The 18,173-nt window shown below is 42.9% G+C and overlaps 1 protein-coding gene across 1 annotated transcript in view; it reads right to left on the bottom strand.

Moving 5' to 3' along the window:
* Positions 1 to 1,165: 1,165 nt before the first annotated feature.
* Positions 1,166 to 18,173, bottom strand: part of ARMC9 (armadillo repeat containing 9) — a 61,451-nt gene continuing 44,443 nt past the window's right edge. Inside the window, 5 exon segments of the mRNA XM_082055864.1 lie at positions 1,166 to 3,861; positions 7,499 to 7,552; positions 7,554 to 7,671; positions 12,249 to 12,381; positions 15,598 to 15,722. Coding sequence (XP_081911990.1) covers positions 3,775 to 3,861; positions 7,499 to 7,552; positions 7,554 to 7,671; positions 12,249 to 12,381; positions 15,598 to 15,722 — 517 coding nt within the window. The 3' untranslated portion in view covers positions 1,166 to 3,774.

Below are 18,173 nucleotides of genomic sequence, written 5' to 3' on the forward strand. Positions count from 1 at the left end.
GGGCTTGTTCCAATACTGAGCTGGGCTGCAAGAATGAGGATGGTCCAAACTGCCAGAAAGTTCTGGCTCAAAGATGAATTCAAGCTGCAAGCTAAAAGGTAAGTCTGGATGTACTGAAATACAGGCAGCCTGTTTGCCTTCCTGCTACCGCTGCTCAAAGGTGTGCGTGAATGCAACGCAGCACCTTTTATCTCTACGCCGTAACCGCCACCATGATTTAAAAAGACTAGTGGAACTTTTAGAAGGAAACAACTCAGAGCCAACCAAGCAACCACCGTCCCTCCCCATCACAGCAATATTTTACCTCCAGAGAACTTCCTTGCTTGTCCTCCCGTACACACTTAAATCCTCCGAAAAACAGTATTTCTGACACCAATCGATGTCACTGTGGCATCCCACATGGCTGGGCTCTCCTCATGAGAGGCCACGAACAATGAGCGGTTCACGCCTGCTTTGTAACACTCCCAGTGAACAATGGTCCCTCCAGCCTGAACAGGAGGAAGCTGCATTTGCAACTCAGGTGGAGACAAAACTCTTGGGGACAGAACTTGTGGATAAACCGGAGTGAAGTGTAAACACGAGTCCATGAAACCCCAAACAAACCTACCAAAAAGAGGGAAAAAAATCCCTTTAGAAGCATTTTTACTCAGCCACTGACAGATGATTTTAAAACACCTGAACAGAATGAATCCTCCATGCAAATTTAAATAGACTTTATGTCTCTCATAACACTGTCCATAAACAAAATTAGGCTGCATATAGAGAAGTTGTACCCCAGAGGCATGCTAGCACCACATGGTGCTTTGGTCCCAGAAAAACTTCCTTTTCAGATCTGTGTGTCATATGCAATAACTGTATTTGCTTCTTGTAAATAAAATCACAGTTGCTTTAAGCACAATCACACCCCTCTCATTCAGGACAGCAATTTCCTCTGCTCCCATTATTAATTTACCAGAGTGGTGTTGTATCTAGCAACAGCATCTACATGGCATACACAAAAAATACCTAAGAACTTTTAAGAGTGAGGTGCAGAATGTGCCATGTGTGTGTTACTGACCTTTACCCTGGGACCTTTCAACTCAGAATAGTGAAGTCCTACTAACAAAGACAGAACCAACATTTTTCATTAGCTTCAAAACCTTCCAACTGGCATCACAGGGGCTTTTCACGAACAAGACACAGAAAAGGACACATTAGTTTGTCGGCTTCTCAAACTACTGATCAGCTGTGATAATTTATTTCTAAGCATATCCACAGTTTCTCTCAAGTATTTGGAAAACGACATTTCTCAAGCATGAATACAAAAAATAATCTCAGTTTTCAAAGTCCATACTCACACTCCAAAACATCTAAGAGTGGAACATGATAAAACATACATACAGAGTTCTGCATTGCAACAGGCCTGAGAGAGAAAAAAACACTCAAGTATATAAACTTTGGTGGGTTCCTTTCATTCCATCTCTGCAAGATGCACTTTGTTTCCCACAAATCTTCATCTGCTGGAGCAGTTGTAGCTGTACTTACCAACCACCTTCAGTGGACTTGTAAGGAGTGACACAGTTTTTAACTCAACTATTGGTAAAGCCAGTGAGGCTTTGGATTTTCCACCCCCCCCCCACCATCTCTCTCAAATAAACCCCCAGTCGACACTTTTCAAAAGCTGCTCTGCATCTCAGAGAATGAGATCTGCTCCAACATGAAAGTCAGCGCTGCTGTAAAATAAATACAACTCAACTGCCGGAGCATCCTGTGTCATGCACATATGCAAACGAACGTGCTTAGCACTCCAGCGTTAACAACCTGGCCATTGCTCTTACACGCTGGAAAAAAGACAGCATGTCAGAGGAAAGAGAAAACCAGCAGGTGAGTTTTTATGGCTGTTTTCCATTACTTCCCTTTTGTGAACCAGAGGACGTTTTCCCATTAAATGTGTTTATCAGCTTGGAGAGGAGGTGGGTGAATCTAAGTACAAGTCATAGATTTTCTGTGATTTTTTTGTCTAGCATGGAGATCTATGGGAAAGGGATTATCAGGTGTCGATAATCACTTTATGTCCTATGTGGTTTGGGAGTTAAAGCAACATCTACACTCTGCTTGCTTTGTGTTAGGCCTGAAGTTACCAAGCGGTAAATTGTAACTTCCACGTGAATATGGCCAGATTTTAAACTGGGGAATGTCTTCTCCTACAAAAGATCCTGGTTCTCATTCCAAGCCTATTATCCAAAGGGGTTGTTGTGCGCGGGAGCCCTTTCTGCAAACACCTGACACAGTGTCACTGATCCTGGTGGGGCTCATGGCAACTGTCTCAGAGGAGGAAATGCCCAGGGCTCTTCAGTTGCCACCATATACCAAAAGGCACAATTCAACGTTTCAGCACAAGCATAAAGCTTTCTCCTGGTCCTACAGAAACGATTGGTGCCTTTATAACAGAGTTATATAACTCCAGGGGAAGGTAGTGTCTCTGTTGGAGTTGCTTTACCTTTCAGGTTGCATTCCACTTGTTTGTTTCTCAAGGTGAAACTCCAAAACAAAGGCCTTACCTTTGTCCTTTCTGTACCTGTTAAAACATTTCCTTTTGACGGCTGCCCACGGCAAATACACTTCCACCTTTATGCGTCTTTCTGCCTCAGTGGTAGCCAAGCTCAAATGTAAACTGCATTTCCGGAAAAGGTGTTGCTGTTGTCCTAACAGCTGTGTCACATGAGGGGATGTTACTGAAAAGCCAACACACAGTGAAGACATCAGCGTTTCCCGGTCACTGTTACTTTTGAGAGAAAGAACAACAAACAACACTAGCTTCATAATTCACTGGCAGAACTGCTGGTCTTTTATTCAGTGGAGGGCTTCCTGATCTCTCTTGCCTGGCCAGCACTTCACATTCATTGAAGACCAGCACAAATTCCATAAAGACATGACTACTCATTGCTCAGAAGTAAAGAACATAAGCTACAAAGGCCAAAGAAGATTGTCCACAGGAACAAGTAAAGAGAAAGTTGCTTCTGACCTGTTCACATTCTCATGGTTTCTTCTACGAATGAAGAAACCAAGTTCTTCACTCCAGTGGAAAAAATGGATTATTCATTCTACAAATGTTGAACAGTAGAATTAAGGAAAAAAAGAAACATAGGAAGAAGGAATAAGAGTAATTGCTGCAGCTAAGGCTGCTAATCAGCTGCTCAGAGGTGAGCATGGATGCTGCCTTGGGCACCAGCATAGCATTTTTCAACTGCCACAGGTCAATCAGAAGCTGATGAAATACTTTCTCTCCAGTATCCAGTGGCTGAACACAGATCTCACTCCACACAAAACTGCTCCAGGCAATGAAGTTCTAACGTTGCTTTCCCTTCTAGTGCAGATATTTTGAATGCAGGTATCTCGCAACTCATTCACAAAGGCACGATTTTGAAAAAGCAAGTGGCAGGCTAGTTCAGCAAGCAATGTGTAAACAAGACAAGTGCTCCTGTGCTGAGCCCTACGTACCATCTTCCAAAGGCTGTTCACTCTGACACAGAAGGCAGAGAGCAAGAGTTTCTTCTCAAGGTGGCAATGTCACTTTAGAGTAAACTATCAGAGACACTGGGACTGTATCCATCTCCCATATCAGTCCTGGGCTGCTGCTGAGACCTTGAATTGTACTAACAAGGCCCTTGTCTTAGCCAGCTTTAGAGACAACAGATGCATCCCATCAGATAATCCCCGCATCACCGTGCAAGGCGTACGCCGTGCCATGTCAGTAACCTCGCTCTGTTCTCAGCAGGTCGCCAGTGAAGCTGATTACAGGAAGCTGGCTCTGTCCTTCAGCGATGTGACAGGTGATTCTCGAGGAAAGGAACTGTTCTCACTTCCTGTAGGACTGGCTGCCTGCAGAAAACAGCACGAAAGGGTCTGTCAGCTGAAACCAGGATTGATTACAAGGCAGGAGCTAGGGAGAGCAACACTTGTTCGACCTGTACAGTGACACAAACACCACAAAGAACACGCACAAAGGCACCTAAACCACTGACGTTGCAACTTAAAAATGCAGAATGTATTTATGGCAACCACTTGTCACGGGACACTTAAAGAACCTGTGGAGGAGCAGGGAGTTCTCAGGGCAGGGTTGCACTCCTGACAAAAATCATTCTTCATTCTTCTGGTATAGATTTTTGTACTACTGCAGCCCCACTGTGCCCTAGACAGAACTTGGTACACTGCAAACAGCTCATGCCCATGCAGAGGAATTTGGAACAGGTGCAGAGCAAAGAACAAGATCGATTAAACCATCCAGCCACAAGGAGCACATACGCACAGGTGAAAAGGTCCAGATTTGGAGTCCACCTTATGTTCTAACTGTGCTAACAGTGTCATCACTGTCCCAGAGAGCAAGTGGAATCCACAGAAAATCACAGCATGGCTGATTTTATTCGGAGGAGCTTGGTTTCCCTTTAAGGTACAGCTTTAGAGCTTGGCTAAGGGCAGCCGGCTACATCTCAGGCAGGAATCTGGCCCCAGGCCCAGCAGCATAAGTACCTGTGCTTCCTCTGCATTCCTCACGCATTCCACACACTCTGTGCTCCAAGAGGAGCAGTCCAGCTACTCAGCTAGGATTATTTAAAAGTAACTTATTTCCAGAAAATCCATATTAAAAGCAAGCTAAATATGTGTCTTTAAAATAAATGAACACATGAAGTAAGTACAATCAGAAATTAATCTTTTTCTCATCATGCCCATCAGCTGTAAAAGCTTGTATTCCTCCAGAAATCATAGAATCATAGAAGCATTTTGGTTGGAAGAGACCCTTAAGATCATCAAGTCCAACCTTAACCTAACTCTGGCACTAACCAGTCCCTAAGAACCTCATCTCTATGTCTGTTCAACCCCTCCAGGGATGGTGACTCCACCCGTGCCCTGGGCAGCCTGTTCCAGTGCTTCACAACCCTTTCCGAAATACCAACAAATCTACATACTAAAGACAGCTTTTCACTGGGGCAGAGCCTCTCCATATGTAAAAACCTACATAGCTATGCAGCAGGTGAATGAAAGGCAGCAGCTGCTGAAATCCCCTGATTGTGATATCTGTGCACCTGATAGCATTTTTGACTTTCAGATAAGTCAGCTAGGAAATTAAAACATCAGTACCACAGAAGTTTACTAGGGAAACATTAGGGGTCTCCTGTGTCAGATGCCTCCTTGCACCTTTAAGTAACAACTGGGAATTTAATTACTTTTGAGAACCTCAGGTTTGGACATAGGTGGTTAAAGTCCTTTTTAGTTCTTTAAAATCTGGTCTTTACCACCTTCCTCTCACTCTTCCCGGTCACCAAAATCTGGGTGAAAGGCCCTGCCAGATGGACAATGACTGTGTGTTGTGACAGCAGACAACGCAGGACTCACACACACAGAGTGAATGAAAGACAACCTGTTTGCAAAATACTTTCTTTACTGTTTTTAGCAGGAAGATGGGAGCTTAACATTCAATTGCTGGCATCAAGTCTGTCTCATGACATATGTGGACAGACAGAAAACAATTACCCATAACCTTAATAAAAAACTATGGATAAAAGGTAAATGGACACATAGTAAGATGTGATGCCCACTATATATTCAGTTTTAGGATGCACAGACACAGCAAAGATAAGAGGTATATTGTCAGACAAATACTATATAATAAAAATTAAAAGAGCCCAAGAGTCTGGACTGACAAATTACGTGTACTGAATCAACAGGGAAACCCAAGTGATGTAGAACCCGATTACACTCTGCTTTAACGCAGTTTCAAAATACGATACGCTATACGCTGTGCTGCTGGAAAAGAAACTTACTCCAGAGCCCGAGGGCAACATGTGTATGTCACATCTTTCATAGGACACACACACCCAGGAGTGTAAAGCTGCCCTGAAGAAACTAGAACACGTGAAGGAGTCTGAGGAGAAATGTCTTCACTTTGAGGGTGACAGAGCCTGGACCAGGCTGCCCAGAGAGGCTGTGGAGTCTCCTCCTCTGGAGACATTCAAACCCGCCTGGACACCTTCCTGCTCTGGGTGAACCTGCTGTAGCAGGTGGGTTGGACCGGATATCTCAGAACGTCCCTTCCAAGCCCAACCACTCTGCAATTCTTTGAGGTTTTACGCACACATACAGCGTGCCTTTCCTTTCTTCATCAGAGCTGCACCTTTTCAATGGCCTAATGCTTTTGTAAATGAACCGAAACAGGAACCAGGGACAGACTATCGGGTGTTAACAGCACATTCATTCGGGGCAGAACAGTGTTCCTATCACAGGAAACAGCACTGATGTCAGAGGTAAACCACAGGGCATGTGCAGCACAAGTAAAGCTGAAAGAGCTGGCAGTGTTACCTGAGCACAGGACTGCTCAAGTGCTCTCTGGGTCAAAGCCGCCCTCAGCCACCAAGGACACCCCCTGGCATCAGCTCACCTGCACTCCCTGAATGAAACCGCCACATCTCCCTGCACATGCCACTGCGGGGAATGACAGTGAGTGAGCAACACAGACTAAATTATTTCAATTCCCTGTGTTTCATTTTCCCTACCTGTAATGAGGAGCTAATGATAACACACATATCCTAAATTTCTCAGGAAGGTTTACAAGTATTACGAGCTACTGTATTTCTGTGAAGTGTTTAAAGACAACGGTTACAGCTAAGGAGTAGAGCTGATGTTACATTGTGATCAAACCATTATCACTAAGTTCATGATACGTTTGGAATAAGAATATACACCACATAACTCCTGCCATTTTCATCGATGCTGGCCCCAGAGGTGTATTTGAATTCCAGAGAAAAAGCTTACTCCTTACTGAAGAATGCATCTTTCTTCCCCCTCTCTCACCAAAAATCGCCAGTCTGTACACTGTACACTTTTATTGGTGTGCGAGCATCTGACATCAACGTTTCCACCTCATTGGGTTTGTGTTGGCTGGCTTAAAGCAACCATCCATCTTTTCCCTCCAACCTCTAGACCACAGCCCTCCTCTCTTCTGAGTCTATTGACTGCTTACAGTTCTTCAGGCAGCGACACATCCATATGGTTCTTAAATACACCGTGCCTGGCTGCCCTGAGCCCGTCTCTGAACTGCCTGACATCTGGTCTGCATTCAGTTGCAATGTAGACACACCCAAAGATCCAATTCAAGAACATTAGACAAGTCACACAGCGGAGCGAACAAGTATCTAAAGAAAAGGAAATAGTCTATGACATCTAGAGAAAGTCTGATCTGAGATGGGAAGCTTCTCCCCAAACTTCGGAGAATTTGGGCCACTTTTCTCCGCTCAGAGACAGGAAAAAGCCTGTCTCAACTGCTCACATGACAGCCTGAAAATAGGAGCGGAGTCCAGCAGGATATAATTACATGGTTGTACGTCCTGCAGATGACAAGTACAATGTCATAGACTCCTGGCACGTGTGGAGCATACGACTTCATTCCTGGAGAGCTGCTCCAGCGCTCCCTCCTCTCCCACCCCAAGGCCTGACAAACAGAATGATGGCTTTTTCCACTTACTCTGTCTGCTCCTTGTGGATGATCCGGAGGAGCTGGGACGGCTTGTTTGTTGGGGTCCAGACTGAGAGAACTGGGGGGCAATGGCTGGGACCTTCCCCTTTCTAGGGCTGGTACTCAGCACTTCGGGAGTGCGAGGGATCTTGGGCTTGCTGGTGAAGGCCGAGGGAAACTCGCTGCAGGAGGAGAGGGACAGGGTTAGCAATGCATGGAGCAATATGTACGCCTAGCGAGTCCGCAACCAAGTGAAATCTGTAGTACGTGCTGTGATTGCATGACAGAGCGCTCAAAATTCAGGGAGACTGCACATGGAAAGGAACATGGCACCACAGGTACTGCCCTGTACTCACCGCACAGCCTCTAAACCTGGCTCTATCGACCTGTCTGTCCTACCCAAACCTGATGCTTTGGACAACAGGATTGAGCAGGTTCAGCTACATCCCCTGCAAACAAGTAACAGAGCTTTAGCTTGTTTTCTGTTTTATTTATCACACATACAGACTCGATCTGAGGTGCAGATATGCTGCAGCACAGGAACACATCCTTTTAGGGCACAAACACTATTATTTCTCCCAGGTATAGGTCACAATCTCAGCAGACAGAGGCAGCCTCCCTGACTCCCAGCTGCGATGAGATTTGTAGAACTCCCTGAAAGCTTTGTCAAAAGAGCAAAAAGCTGTGACGGCATCTATGAAATAAATCCCCCCCACACACAGGTTACTCGGTCACACTGAGAACATGAAGAAGCTGCTGCTATTTCACAGTCTGCATGTGCTGCAAGAATACCAGTCTTTAACATTTAGTCCATGGCTGTGTGGGGGTGCACTGTCCTTCCCCCCCCACCCCCCACATCAATATATTATTTTTCAGGTACAAAAATAGAGACTACCAGGAAATAGTTAGCCTCTAAAATAATTCTGAATCTATATTCATGTTTGCTCTACTGAGTCAATTTTCTCTTAATCAGATAAAAGGTTAAACTGAAATAACACCTATGTGAAAAAGCTCATCATATTGAAAGGGAAAAAAGAGCAGAGCCAAAGGCAGGAGATCAAAAAAGGTGCCATCTAAAGACAGGCGATTAAAATGGAAAGTCTCCGTGTTACTAGCTCCATCAAAAGAACCCTTTGTGGCCATCAGAAAGAGTGATTAGGAGGATTTTCGAGACATTTAATCTCCCCTCCTCCCCTGGGAATGCTGCTGAGTCAGTGCTGATTAGCTCTTCCATTCCCCTGCTTCACTTTGCAGGGAGATCTGAGCAAGTGTTTCTTTTGTATTTGAAATAGCATTAATTGTCTGTGTTTTACATATGTATATGCTAACTGTTAAGGACAGAGACATGCTAGTTTGTCTGCTCAGAGCCATCTCTGCAGCCCTCTGAGCATTACAAGGATTACACCTGTCTCCTTTCAAAACAAGAGGTGGCAGATGGCAGCAAAAACACACTAGCATAACAAAACCAAAAGAAGTAAGATGGGCTAGATAAAACCCCAAGCAGTGGATCACAGACATATTGAAATATCTCTCCATAAAATACTGTCATTGTTATTTCTTGTCATTTTAATCACCTCACTTCAAGAGCCGGATTTTCAACTCACTAGTAATCTTATGTGTATTATGATATGCCAATGTAGACAAAAAAGCAATATTTCAACAGCTTTACAGCAGTTTTTAATCCATAAATGAGCTGCTTTTGCTTATTCAGCAATAGATAACAAATCCCCGGATTTGTGTTCCTGTACACTAAGAAGCGTTTTTATAGCCATGAACAATCTTCATAGTTTCACTGCAATAACCCAGGGCAGGTAGACGAAAAGCACTTTGGAGAGAAAGTAATGTCACCAAAATCACTGCGTTCACACCAAAGAGAGAGAATAAATGCACAAAGGTCTCCCAGGGCGGCTCACACCTTTGCAGACTCTCCAGGAAAAGGATTATATGAAATAAGCTGGTTGCAAACACTAAAGCTTTTAAAAAACCTGCTGTTTTTCTGACAGGGCGCAGAGCAAATCTCAGTCCCCCTGTGCCTGGGTGTCACTGAACCACCTCAACTTTTACTACGTCAATAAATAAGCCTAGATCAACAGAAAAGAATTAAACCTCAGAATAACACAGAAAACTGCTATTCGGCATCCTTTGGAATGTGAGGAGATCAAGAAAGAAGCAGCGAAATCTACTGTGGGAAAATGTTCCATAGGATTTGGTAAAGGACTCATTTATGACAAGGTGTGGTAATTTGAGAGCAAATCTTCAAACAAAAAACAAACGCAAACCACACCACACCAAACAAAAAAAGCAAACCCATAACCAACACAGAAACCTACATGTGTATTGAGAAGAAAGAAAACTACTTGGAAGAAATGAAAATAATTGTCTATAAAAATGTACTAACAGACTGACAGTGGGATTGGAAAAATCAACCAGGAGATGTGACAGGACTTGAACATACAAAGATGAGTTAGACCGTTTTTTCCAAGAGAAATACACTTGGACTTTTGGCCATTTTTACCAGATTATCAGAAAATCAAGACCATTACAGACCTAAGGTGGCCCTGCAGAGTTTAAACTCTATTACGATGATACTGGACATAGTCACAATAAAAAAAAAAATAAAGGGCTTTTTTCAGCCAGCCACAATTGTAAACTCGAGTCTATTACAAATTTAACCTCAGTTAGCTAAAAAGCACTAAAAATCTGTATTTTTACATGACCAAAATGCAGCAGGGAATACCAATGCACGGCAGCTGCCAATCTGACATTCATCAGCTAGAACAATCATTTGTTCCAGTGGAAATAAAACAACTGCAATAGACATGTCAGCACTAGGGCCTCATTCTTCTCTTCAACTGATTTAGTGTAATTTCACTGATCTCTGTGCAGTTAAATTCCCAATTTATCCTGCTAAGGAAGAGGGGAAATACAGCAGTGACCCCTTCCTCACCACAACTCAGCACTTTTCATACGTACCTGTTGTAGGAAGGTCTTAGTATTTGCCTAGTAGGAAGGAGCCACCTCTTACAGTGGTCCAAACTATGACCAAAGCAGTGATTTATTCACTCCGTTTGTTTTGCAAACACATTAGAGTATGCTCCCAAGAATGAAAGAATGAAAAGGCAGGTCTAGGTATTGCAACACCAACATATTAACAAAAGATCCTTGATATAGAAAACCCTGTGTTTGCTTGGACTGTGGATGGCTACATTCCCATATCCGTAACTCGAGGCTGCATTTGTAAATCCAGATTACTGTGTGCATGCTAAGGAAGCACGCAATGAGAAGATATTATCTTCTTCTGCAGGATACTGCACCTGTGCCTTCAGTCCATCTATTACTGACATTTACACATATTCATGAAGAAAAACTAAAGATTAGTGGGGATGCATCTTTTTAATAATAGATTATGACTGTAGAGAAGCAAAGCCAAGGTGGGGGCAAGATGCTGCCAACTTACGACTTCTTGCAAGCCAAGGCCTGAAAAATGATCTCTCTCTCCATCACAAAGCAAGCAATTTGGCCATAAATTTTTCATAGTCTATTTGTACTTGTAGTATGTGCGTAGCTACTGTTAGGACAGGCAACAGAAATAAAACCAGTAGTGCTGGGGTAGGGGTATGACTACTCAGCACTTCAGCTGCCAACCAGTCGTAATTTGTTGACAATATGAAATCTCTCAGATCTCACCATGGAAACAGCACAACTAGGAAGGAAGGAAGGCAAAAACAAACAACAGAACCACACCAAGCCCCCCCCCCCCCCCCCCAAACCCCAAACCTATAAGCATCTGTAGGCCAGAAGGAAACAAAGCTCTAAATAGAGTCCAGTTTTCAAAGTGCTAGAGCTTTAACTGATGCAAATAATTACGCACTTTTGAAAATTCAAGTCTATAAAGAGTTGGTAAAACCTTTCCTTTACCACATCTCCACCCATTCTATGTTTTAGTTTTGGAATGTACTTGCTTTTAAAATTTCTCTGCACTCACTGTTTAAAACTTGGCCCAATCAAATTAGCTATAGGAAAAAGCTGTTAATGTCTGAAGGACACATGCGGGCCCTGAAAAACATTGGTAAACTGTGGTCCGATTGCTAATGAATTCCTAGTTCTCATCCAAGATGTAACATCACAGTCCTACGTGTGACAAAGGCTTCACAGAGGGCTCAAGGTATGACCAGGAGATGAAGAGCAGGATCTTTCACCTTCCTTTGACAGAAATTATTTCAAGGAAGAGATGAAAACCATTGCTGAGAGAACTCCTAATATTGCCTCCCTTGCTATACCTGTCTAGTGGATAAATCAGAGGCTCCAGTCAGCAGTGCTAGCAGCTCAGCATGTTTAAACACTTTGAATCCACTTAAATGCTAAATTTTTCTTCCTTCTGCAAGTTAATTCCTGCCCTGTTCCCACAGTCCTACCTATTTCTTTACTAGTAAATGATTTTTCATGGGTTAGAGTCGAGTCATCTAAGGAAGCAATCAGGAAGTTTTATTTGCAGAAGACTGCGTTGGGCATACATGTAAAGTTCATTATGTCTTGCTTGAGATTGTTCCCATTCTGGACCAGATGCTTAGAAATTAACAGCTGCCTCTGGCACAGCTAAGGGTATTTTTTTTGGCAAGTACCACTACAGCTGTCTCAGACCAGACTACATCATATATCAAGTGACTTCACAGATTGTCTTTACAGCAGCATGGAATTAGCTGGTAAGTCCCCTCAGACTACTTCTGCACTTTTAGATACTCATCTGGATAAATCATACCTACGAGACTGCCCATTTACTTTGTCCTGGGTCAAGTCAGTAGATCCAGAAGACAAGATATTGTCACCAGCTGGGATGCTTCTGTCCATTCTATGGCCTGATGGAAATACTTCAGATGACTTCATTTCAACTGCTGTTAAAAAAAAACAACAACACAGTTCAGTAAGGAGTTGTCTCTTCAGAGTTTTACTAGAAACACAATCAAGTCCCAGTTCCTGCAGTAAGAAGGAAACCCTGAGACTGGCAGGCGTGTGGCACAGCGTGCCACAGCTCGGCAGCTCAGCCCAGCAAACTGCAAGTGTGTGTGTGCAGCCCTTCCCAGCTGGAAAGTAAAACATGCTTGGGTCGTGGTCAGACAGCTACAATCTGCATGTGCAATGGGCTGGGAGCATGCAGACCATCAGTTAACACCTATCGGCTAATGACTGATATCTCATTAAAGCCACCACTTGTGGTTGCCTGTGCATATCTATAGTAACAGGCATCATTCTACACTTCTGTCAGCCTTCAGGTCTGGTACATTTGTTCAATACACCTCACTTTCTGCCTTGCACTATTGGAGAAGGGAAGGACAGTTTGCTGAGAGACACGAGGCTACCAAGATGTGCAAGTTCAACAAGAGTGTAGGGAAATCTCTAGCTCCATTCCTCCCATGCTGACTCACTCCCACACGCGATACGGATGCAGATCGGGTCTCTCCTAGACAAGCGTTTCGCTGCCCAGCACATGTTTTGTCTGACATCCAGCATAATATGTGTAGCAAGATGACCAGGGTTCATCTTTAGTCTGCAAGTTTTCTGCTTACAGGAGACAAAACAGAAAAAAGAGCCAGAATTACTGATTCTCTAGCAAAGTACTAAAACGGGAGGATGGACCGAGAGTAAAGCAGACTGACTCAAGAATGGCTGAATGAATCCGGGCATGCAGAACACTAAGAACAGCTTTCATGTTTAGAAAACAAAAGAGGATGAAGGTTTCTTGAGGCTGAACTTTGCTTCTTTGAGATATGACCTCGATGATAGTAACTGTCCACATGAAGCTTTTATTCTGTTTTTTCACTCTTGGTCTCTTACTATTCATTTAATAGCTTGACTGCATGAAACTCTGAATCCCAAAGTATTCATGTCATGCTGGAAAATACATATTCTGAAGTGAGCGGGTTCCTGGTACTGCATAACAACCATCAGAACTCAATAAACGGCATATTTATTTCACAGCAAAGATGTTTGGCAGGGCATGATGAGTGTCTCTAGGAGGAGTGCAATTATTTTTACACCTTTCTGCTATGTACTGTTCCCTGACGTATCTTAGAAGGCACTAAAAGAGAGAGGGTTTATCTTCCACTGTCTTAAATAAAAGCCTTTTCAATTTAAGAATTACTAAACCCACCACCGCCTTTTGGAAAACAGGGGATGTCCAAAGACCCAGTCCACTCATTATACAGAATGAAAGTCCTGTCACTGATATGAACAACCAGGGGCTCCAGCGGCACAGTCTGTCTCTTCTGTCAATCCTCATTTTTAAATCCCCAAAGATACAAAAACCAAGCATGTATTTCACTGGCTACTCACAGAAACCTGAAATAAACCTCTGGCAATCCTTCAAGTAGCTCAGTGCTGTTTTACAGCCTGAATTAGTGCTAGAAAGAATTGTCTCTGACACACACAAAAATCATTTGTCTTTTTACATGTATAATGCATGCAAACTTGCAATATGCTATACATTCTTCAGCCTTAAGGCTTTATATCAAAATTATCCACCAAAAGTGAACAACATTTACTTTGCTGACTTACTCAGGTTCCCTGTTTAAACCTTCACACAGATCTCTAGGAAAAAACTGTCAGATAGCAGCAGCGGAACAGAAAAGGTGACAAAGGTGAGTGAATGCATTTGACTGGCAAAATATTATCAAAATGTGTTTCAGATGGCACGCTGGGCTCCTGATGGCTGCAAAATGCCTTAGAAACTGCAACCAATGACACTTTAAACTAGCAAATAGGAACAGCTTTAATACCTGCTTGTCTTAACGTCCTTTAAGGAGCATGACTATGTAAAACCTCTCTTTTTTTTTTCTTCTACAGAGGAAAACTTTGCTTTTGATTAGTTTACAACCTCTGTTGCGCTGCGTTGCTGCCCCTGGCCAGGTGAGCTCCCCATAGAATGGGCTCAGCTGCTCTCCTGGTGCAGCACCAAGTGAGGCTTGAGGACGGCAGCTCTCGCTCCTACCCGACAGTAAGAACCCAAATGCCCATCTTGAACAGGAGCTTCATCTGCTTCTATCACATGGCTTTCGTTCAGCATGTTCTATTTATCAGCTCGAGGTATTACGCAAGCAGATTCCTGTCTGCAAGACCTTGGTTACTTTTCTCAGAATCCTTTTTCATTTCCTCTAGGAAATTTAAAAAAAAAGAAGAGAGAGAAAAAAAGTATGCTATTCCTTTATGGCTTCAAAGCATATTTTTTCAGCTAAGTAAAGTCATGCTTTGTCTGCACTTATTAATAATTCCGTACCGGATATGCTGCAAGATCCTTTATCTAAGACTTCAGAACATTTTGCCTCAAATCCCTAATTGGAAATGTTAATGAATCCCTGCAAGAAAGTAGAAACTCCAACATCCACGATCCTGTGCATATCAGAAGTTCAGAAATCAAGTATTTCATAAGTCTATAACCTTTTAAATTCCATCCCTTGTTTCTGAGCGCTTGGGTTCAGCTGAGTTTGCATTAATTTCAGCTTAAATTGCAAGGACAGAATCTTTAGCAGCATCACCCACAATGCAGCTATACAGCACAGGGCCTCCCATCCTCCCCAGCCTTTTATGGTTTGAATGTAGTTGCAAATCTAAGCAGATAACTGCAGCTGCCTTCAACTTTAATACAGAGGTCTGGCCAACGGAGCCTGCAGGTGCCAGCAGACAGTGATTCATTTAGATCCAAACAAGGGTATATTTGATCAAGGAAGGGTCTTTGCCTGTTGGGAAGCACACTGTCTCTTGGGCCGCATTTTTTTCCCCAGGCAGAGGACACGGTGGAGTGAAATACAGTGCACTTTGCACATCAGAAGCCCTGGGTATGATCCTTGGCCCTTCCACAGGGAGCAAGATGGAGCAAAGCAAGTGAGACCATTGGTCTCTGCTGACCACACGTTATGTTCTGTGCACATTCATTTAGCTCGAGCCAAAATACCAACCATGTGCCCCAAGGTCTTGCAGACCACCCTGGGACAATTCCAAGACCACATTTAAACAAAAAAAAACAATAAAACAATTTACAACACAGAAGCTCTGCCTCAAACACCTGCCCCAGTCAAGAAAGACAGCAGCAGTGAACAACAACAGAATATCCTTACATGAAGGGGAAATGCAGAGGTCAGAGATGCTGGACTCGCTGCCACCACAAATGGGAGGATGACCACTCGGCAGAGACTGCAGCTTCTCATCCGTATCATGACAAGAATTGGTGTCGTTTTCTGGCCTGAAGGAGGAAGGAGAATGCAGGGTGATGAATGTTTGCACTATAAAAAGTTGCATGAGAGTAAATTCTGATTTCTTCTAATTGCCTGTAATGACATAGAAGATATTAAAATTATTTTATATTTCACATTATAAACTAGTTCTAAGGACATAATTTAACTGCATAACTGTAGCTCCCAAACTAGCTGACAGTAGATGTATTTGAAATGAACATTTTTTCCTACTGCAATAAAATAGCTGAGGAAAGGAAACTGTAACTCCTTGCAGTCTGAAGACCCAAAATACCAGCAGGACACAAAGAAAAAGACTGCAGCAGCGGGCCTGAGAGGTCTTCAATACTTAACTTTTTAAGGGATTTAAGATTTGCTCCTGAGTATTACAAAGATTTCACTTTACAGAGAAATATGCAACACAAACTTAAAACCAAGCAGATAAGAAATAGAACTGTTGGTTTCCCAAGTGAGGTGGATCAATGAGAAACCGAAGTAGCTGAAGGACAGGACAGGGACAAGATCGCTTAGTAATAAGCAATAAAACACAGAAGCAGCAAGAGAAGTGCGAAACGTGTGTGAAAAGAAGCTGGCAGACACAGAAAGTTTCCCTGCCCACTACCGGGCTAAGGCAACTAGACTGTATTTCTAGTGAGAAAGGATGCGGTCCAAGGAGGTAGTTAATGATTTCACAGCTAAATCTGTTTCTAAGGAAACAGCTAGCAGAATATTAAGTAGTTCAGTCCCCCTTGAATGATCTCAGCCAGAGAGTCTTTAAAGAAGAGGGGAAAAGAAAAGAAAAAAGTGCCCCCCCCAAAAAAAGAGCAGCTTTCCAGTATTTCCTGACTCCCTCAGCTCAGTACAGGAAGAGCTTGTCCATGTAGGGATCCCATGACAATTCATGTGAAGTAAGTAGAGCTTTGTCTGCACTGAGAAGTCATAGAAAAATTAGCATGGAATAGCTGCTACATGTGCAGGGGCTATTCTGCATCAATTTGCTGTGTGAATACTTCCATTCAGCACTAGAAATCTACGCCCCCTTTTAAAGGTATGAACCAACAACTCATAAAGATATATGTTGTAGTATCTCCATCAATTGCTTCCTCTTTCACAAGGTTTTAAAAATATGATATGATATAATACAATACATTTTTAATGTAGTTTAACTACTCTGCTGAATCCAAACAGATCAACTGTCCTGGATTGACCCCAATCAGACAAGATGCATACGAGAATAAAAATGCTGATGTTTTTAATGCCATTTCATCTGATACAAACAGAAACCACTTAAATTATTCAAAATATGAAATACATCCAGTTCAGATATTGCTTTCAAATTGAGGCAGCTAAGATTTGATCACTTTTATTGTCTTCCTCTTGCAACACTTCCTAACAGAGTATTTCCTCATTTTAGTAAGTGAATTCTTACTAAAATTAGAACAGCATAATAGCCAAAGCTTGTCCTGTTCTGTTGTAAAAGGTAATTCGGAACACTTCCATCTATTTACTGCAGTTTTCTTGCACACAAATTAGTTAGATACAAAATACAGACTTCTGGGTGGTATCTCACTCTTCCTCCTTAAAACACGGGAGCACTAAACACTCACATTATTTCTACCATTTGGCCAGAGCAGCAGGGAAATTGATTTTCACATATTTTCACCGTGTTAGATTTCGGCTGTTTACATTTTTCCTCCTTAGTTTACCCAGTGAGGCAACCTATAAAGTCTGCTTCCCACCGCCAAACCAATGCTTCTCTTAGACCCAAAACTACCAGAACCAGCATGAGCAGAAGTTGTTTTAATTTGCGTCCAGCAGCGACTTGAACCCGTCTCGCAGAGGCACGAGCTGCACGGCCGTTCGTAAGGAGATTCGAGTTTTGACAAAAGCTGGGACCAGCGTCACTCTGGTATCCAGGATACTGCTAAGCAAACGTACGCTCTAGGGAGCTGGTGGTACGGGGAGGCACGCGATCACCTCTAGAGATTATTTCTGACGCATAAATGGCAGCACATTACATGGAACCAAGAAATTAAAGCCACTCCCCCAGGTGTGCCACCGCTTTTCTGACTTCCCGTAGGAAAGTCACTTCATTTTCACAGGCTTATTTTTCTCTCCACTTATAAAGCAGGAATGTAATGTTTAGACACTCCAGTGGTAACCAGGATTTATTACTGAAAAATACTTTATAAATAGGCTGTAAGGCCACCCCTTGCAGCCAGTTCCACAGAATCAGTCCAGGTCTCTGAGCCCCCTATGAGCAAAATACTGTGCAGGGAACGTGGGACCTTGAGCTCGGTAATGCTGACTCCACAATAAAGCAGCAATGTATATTTGTCATGTATCAGTCAGTTTAGATTTTTAAGGCTTGCAGTTCGTTTGGAGGACTGCAGGAAAATTATTAGATAATCACTATGTTACTAATATGAGTTTATATTGATTAGTTACTGTTTTCTTCTCAC

Source organism: Streptopelia decaocto (assembly GCF_964273445.1).
Source record: "Streptopelia decaocto genome assembly, chromosome: 6".
In the NCBI taxonomy this organism is placed as follows: Eukaryota; Metazoa; Chordata; class Aves; order Columbiformes; family Columbidae; genus Streptopelia; species Streptopelia decaocto.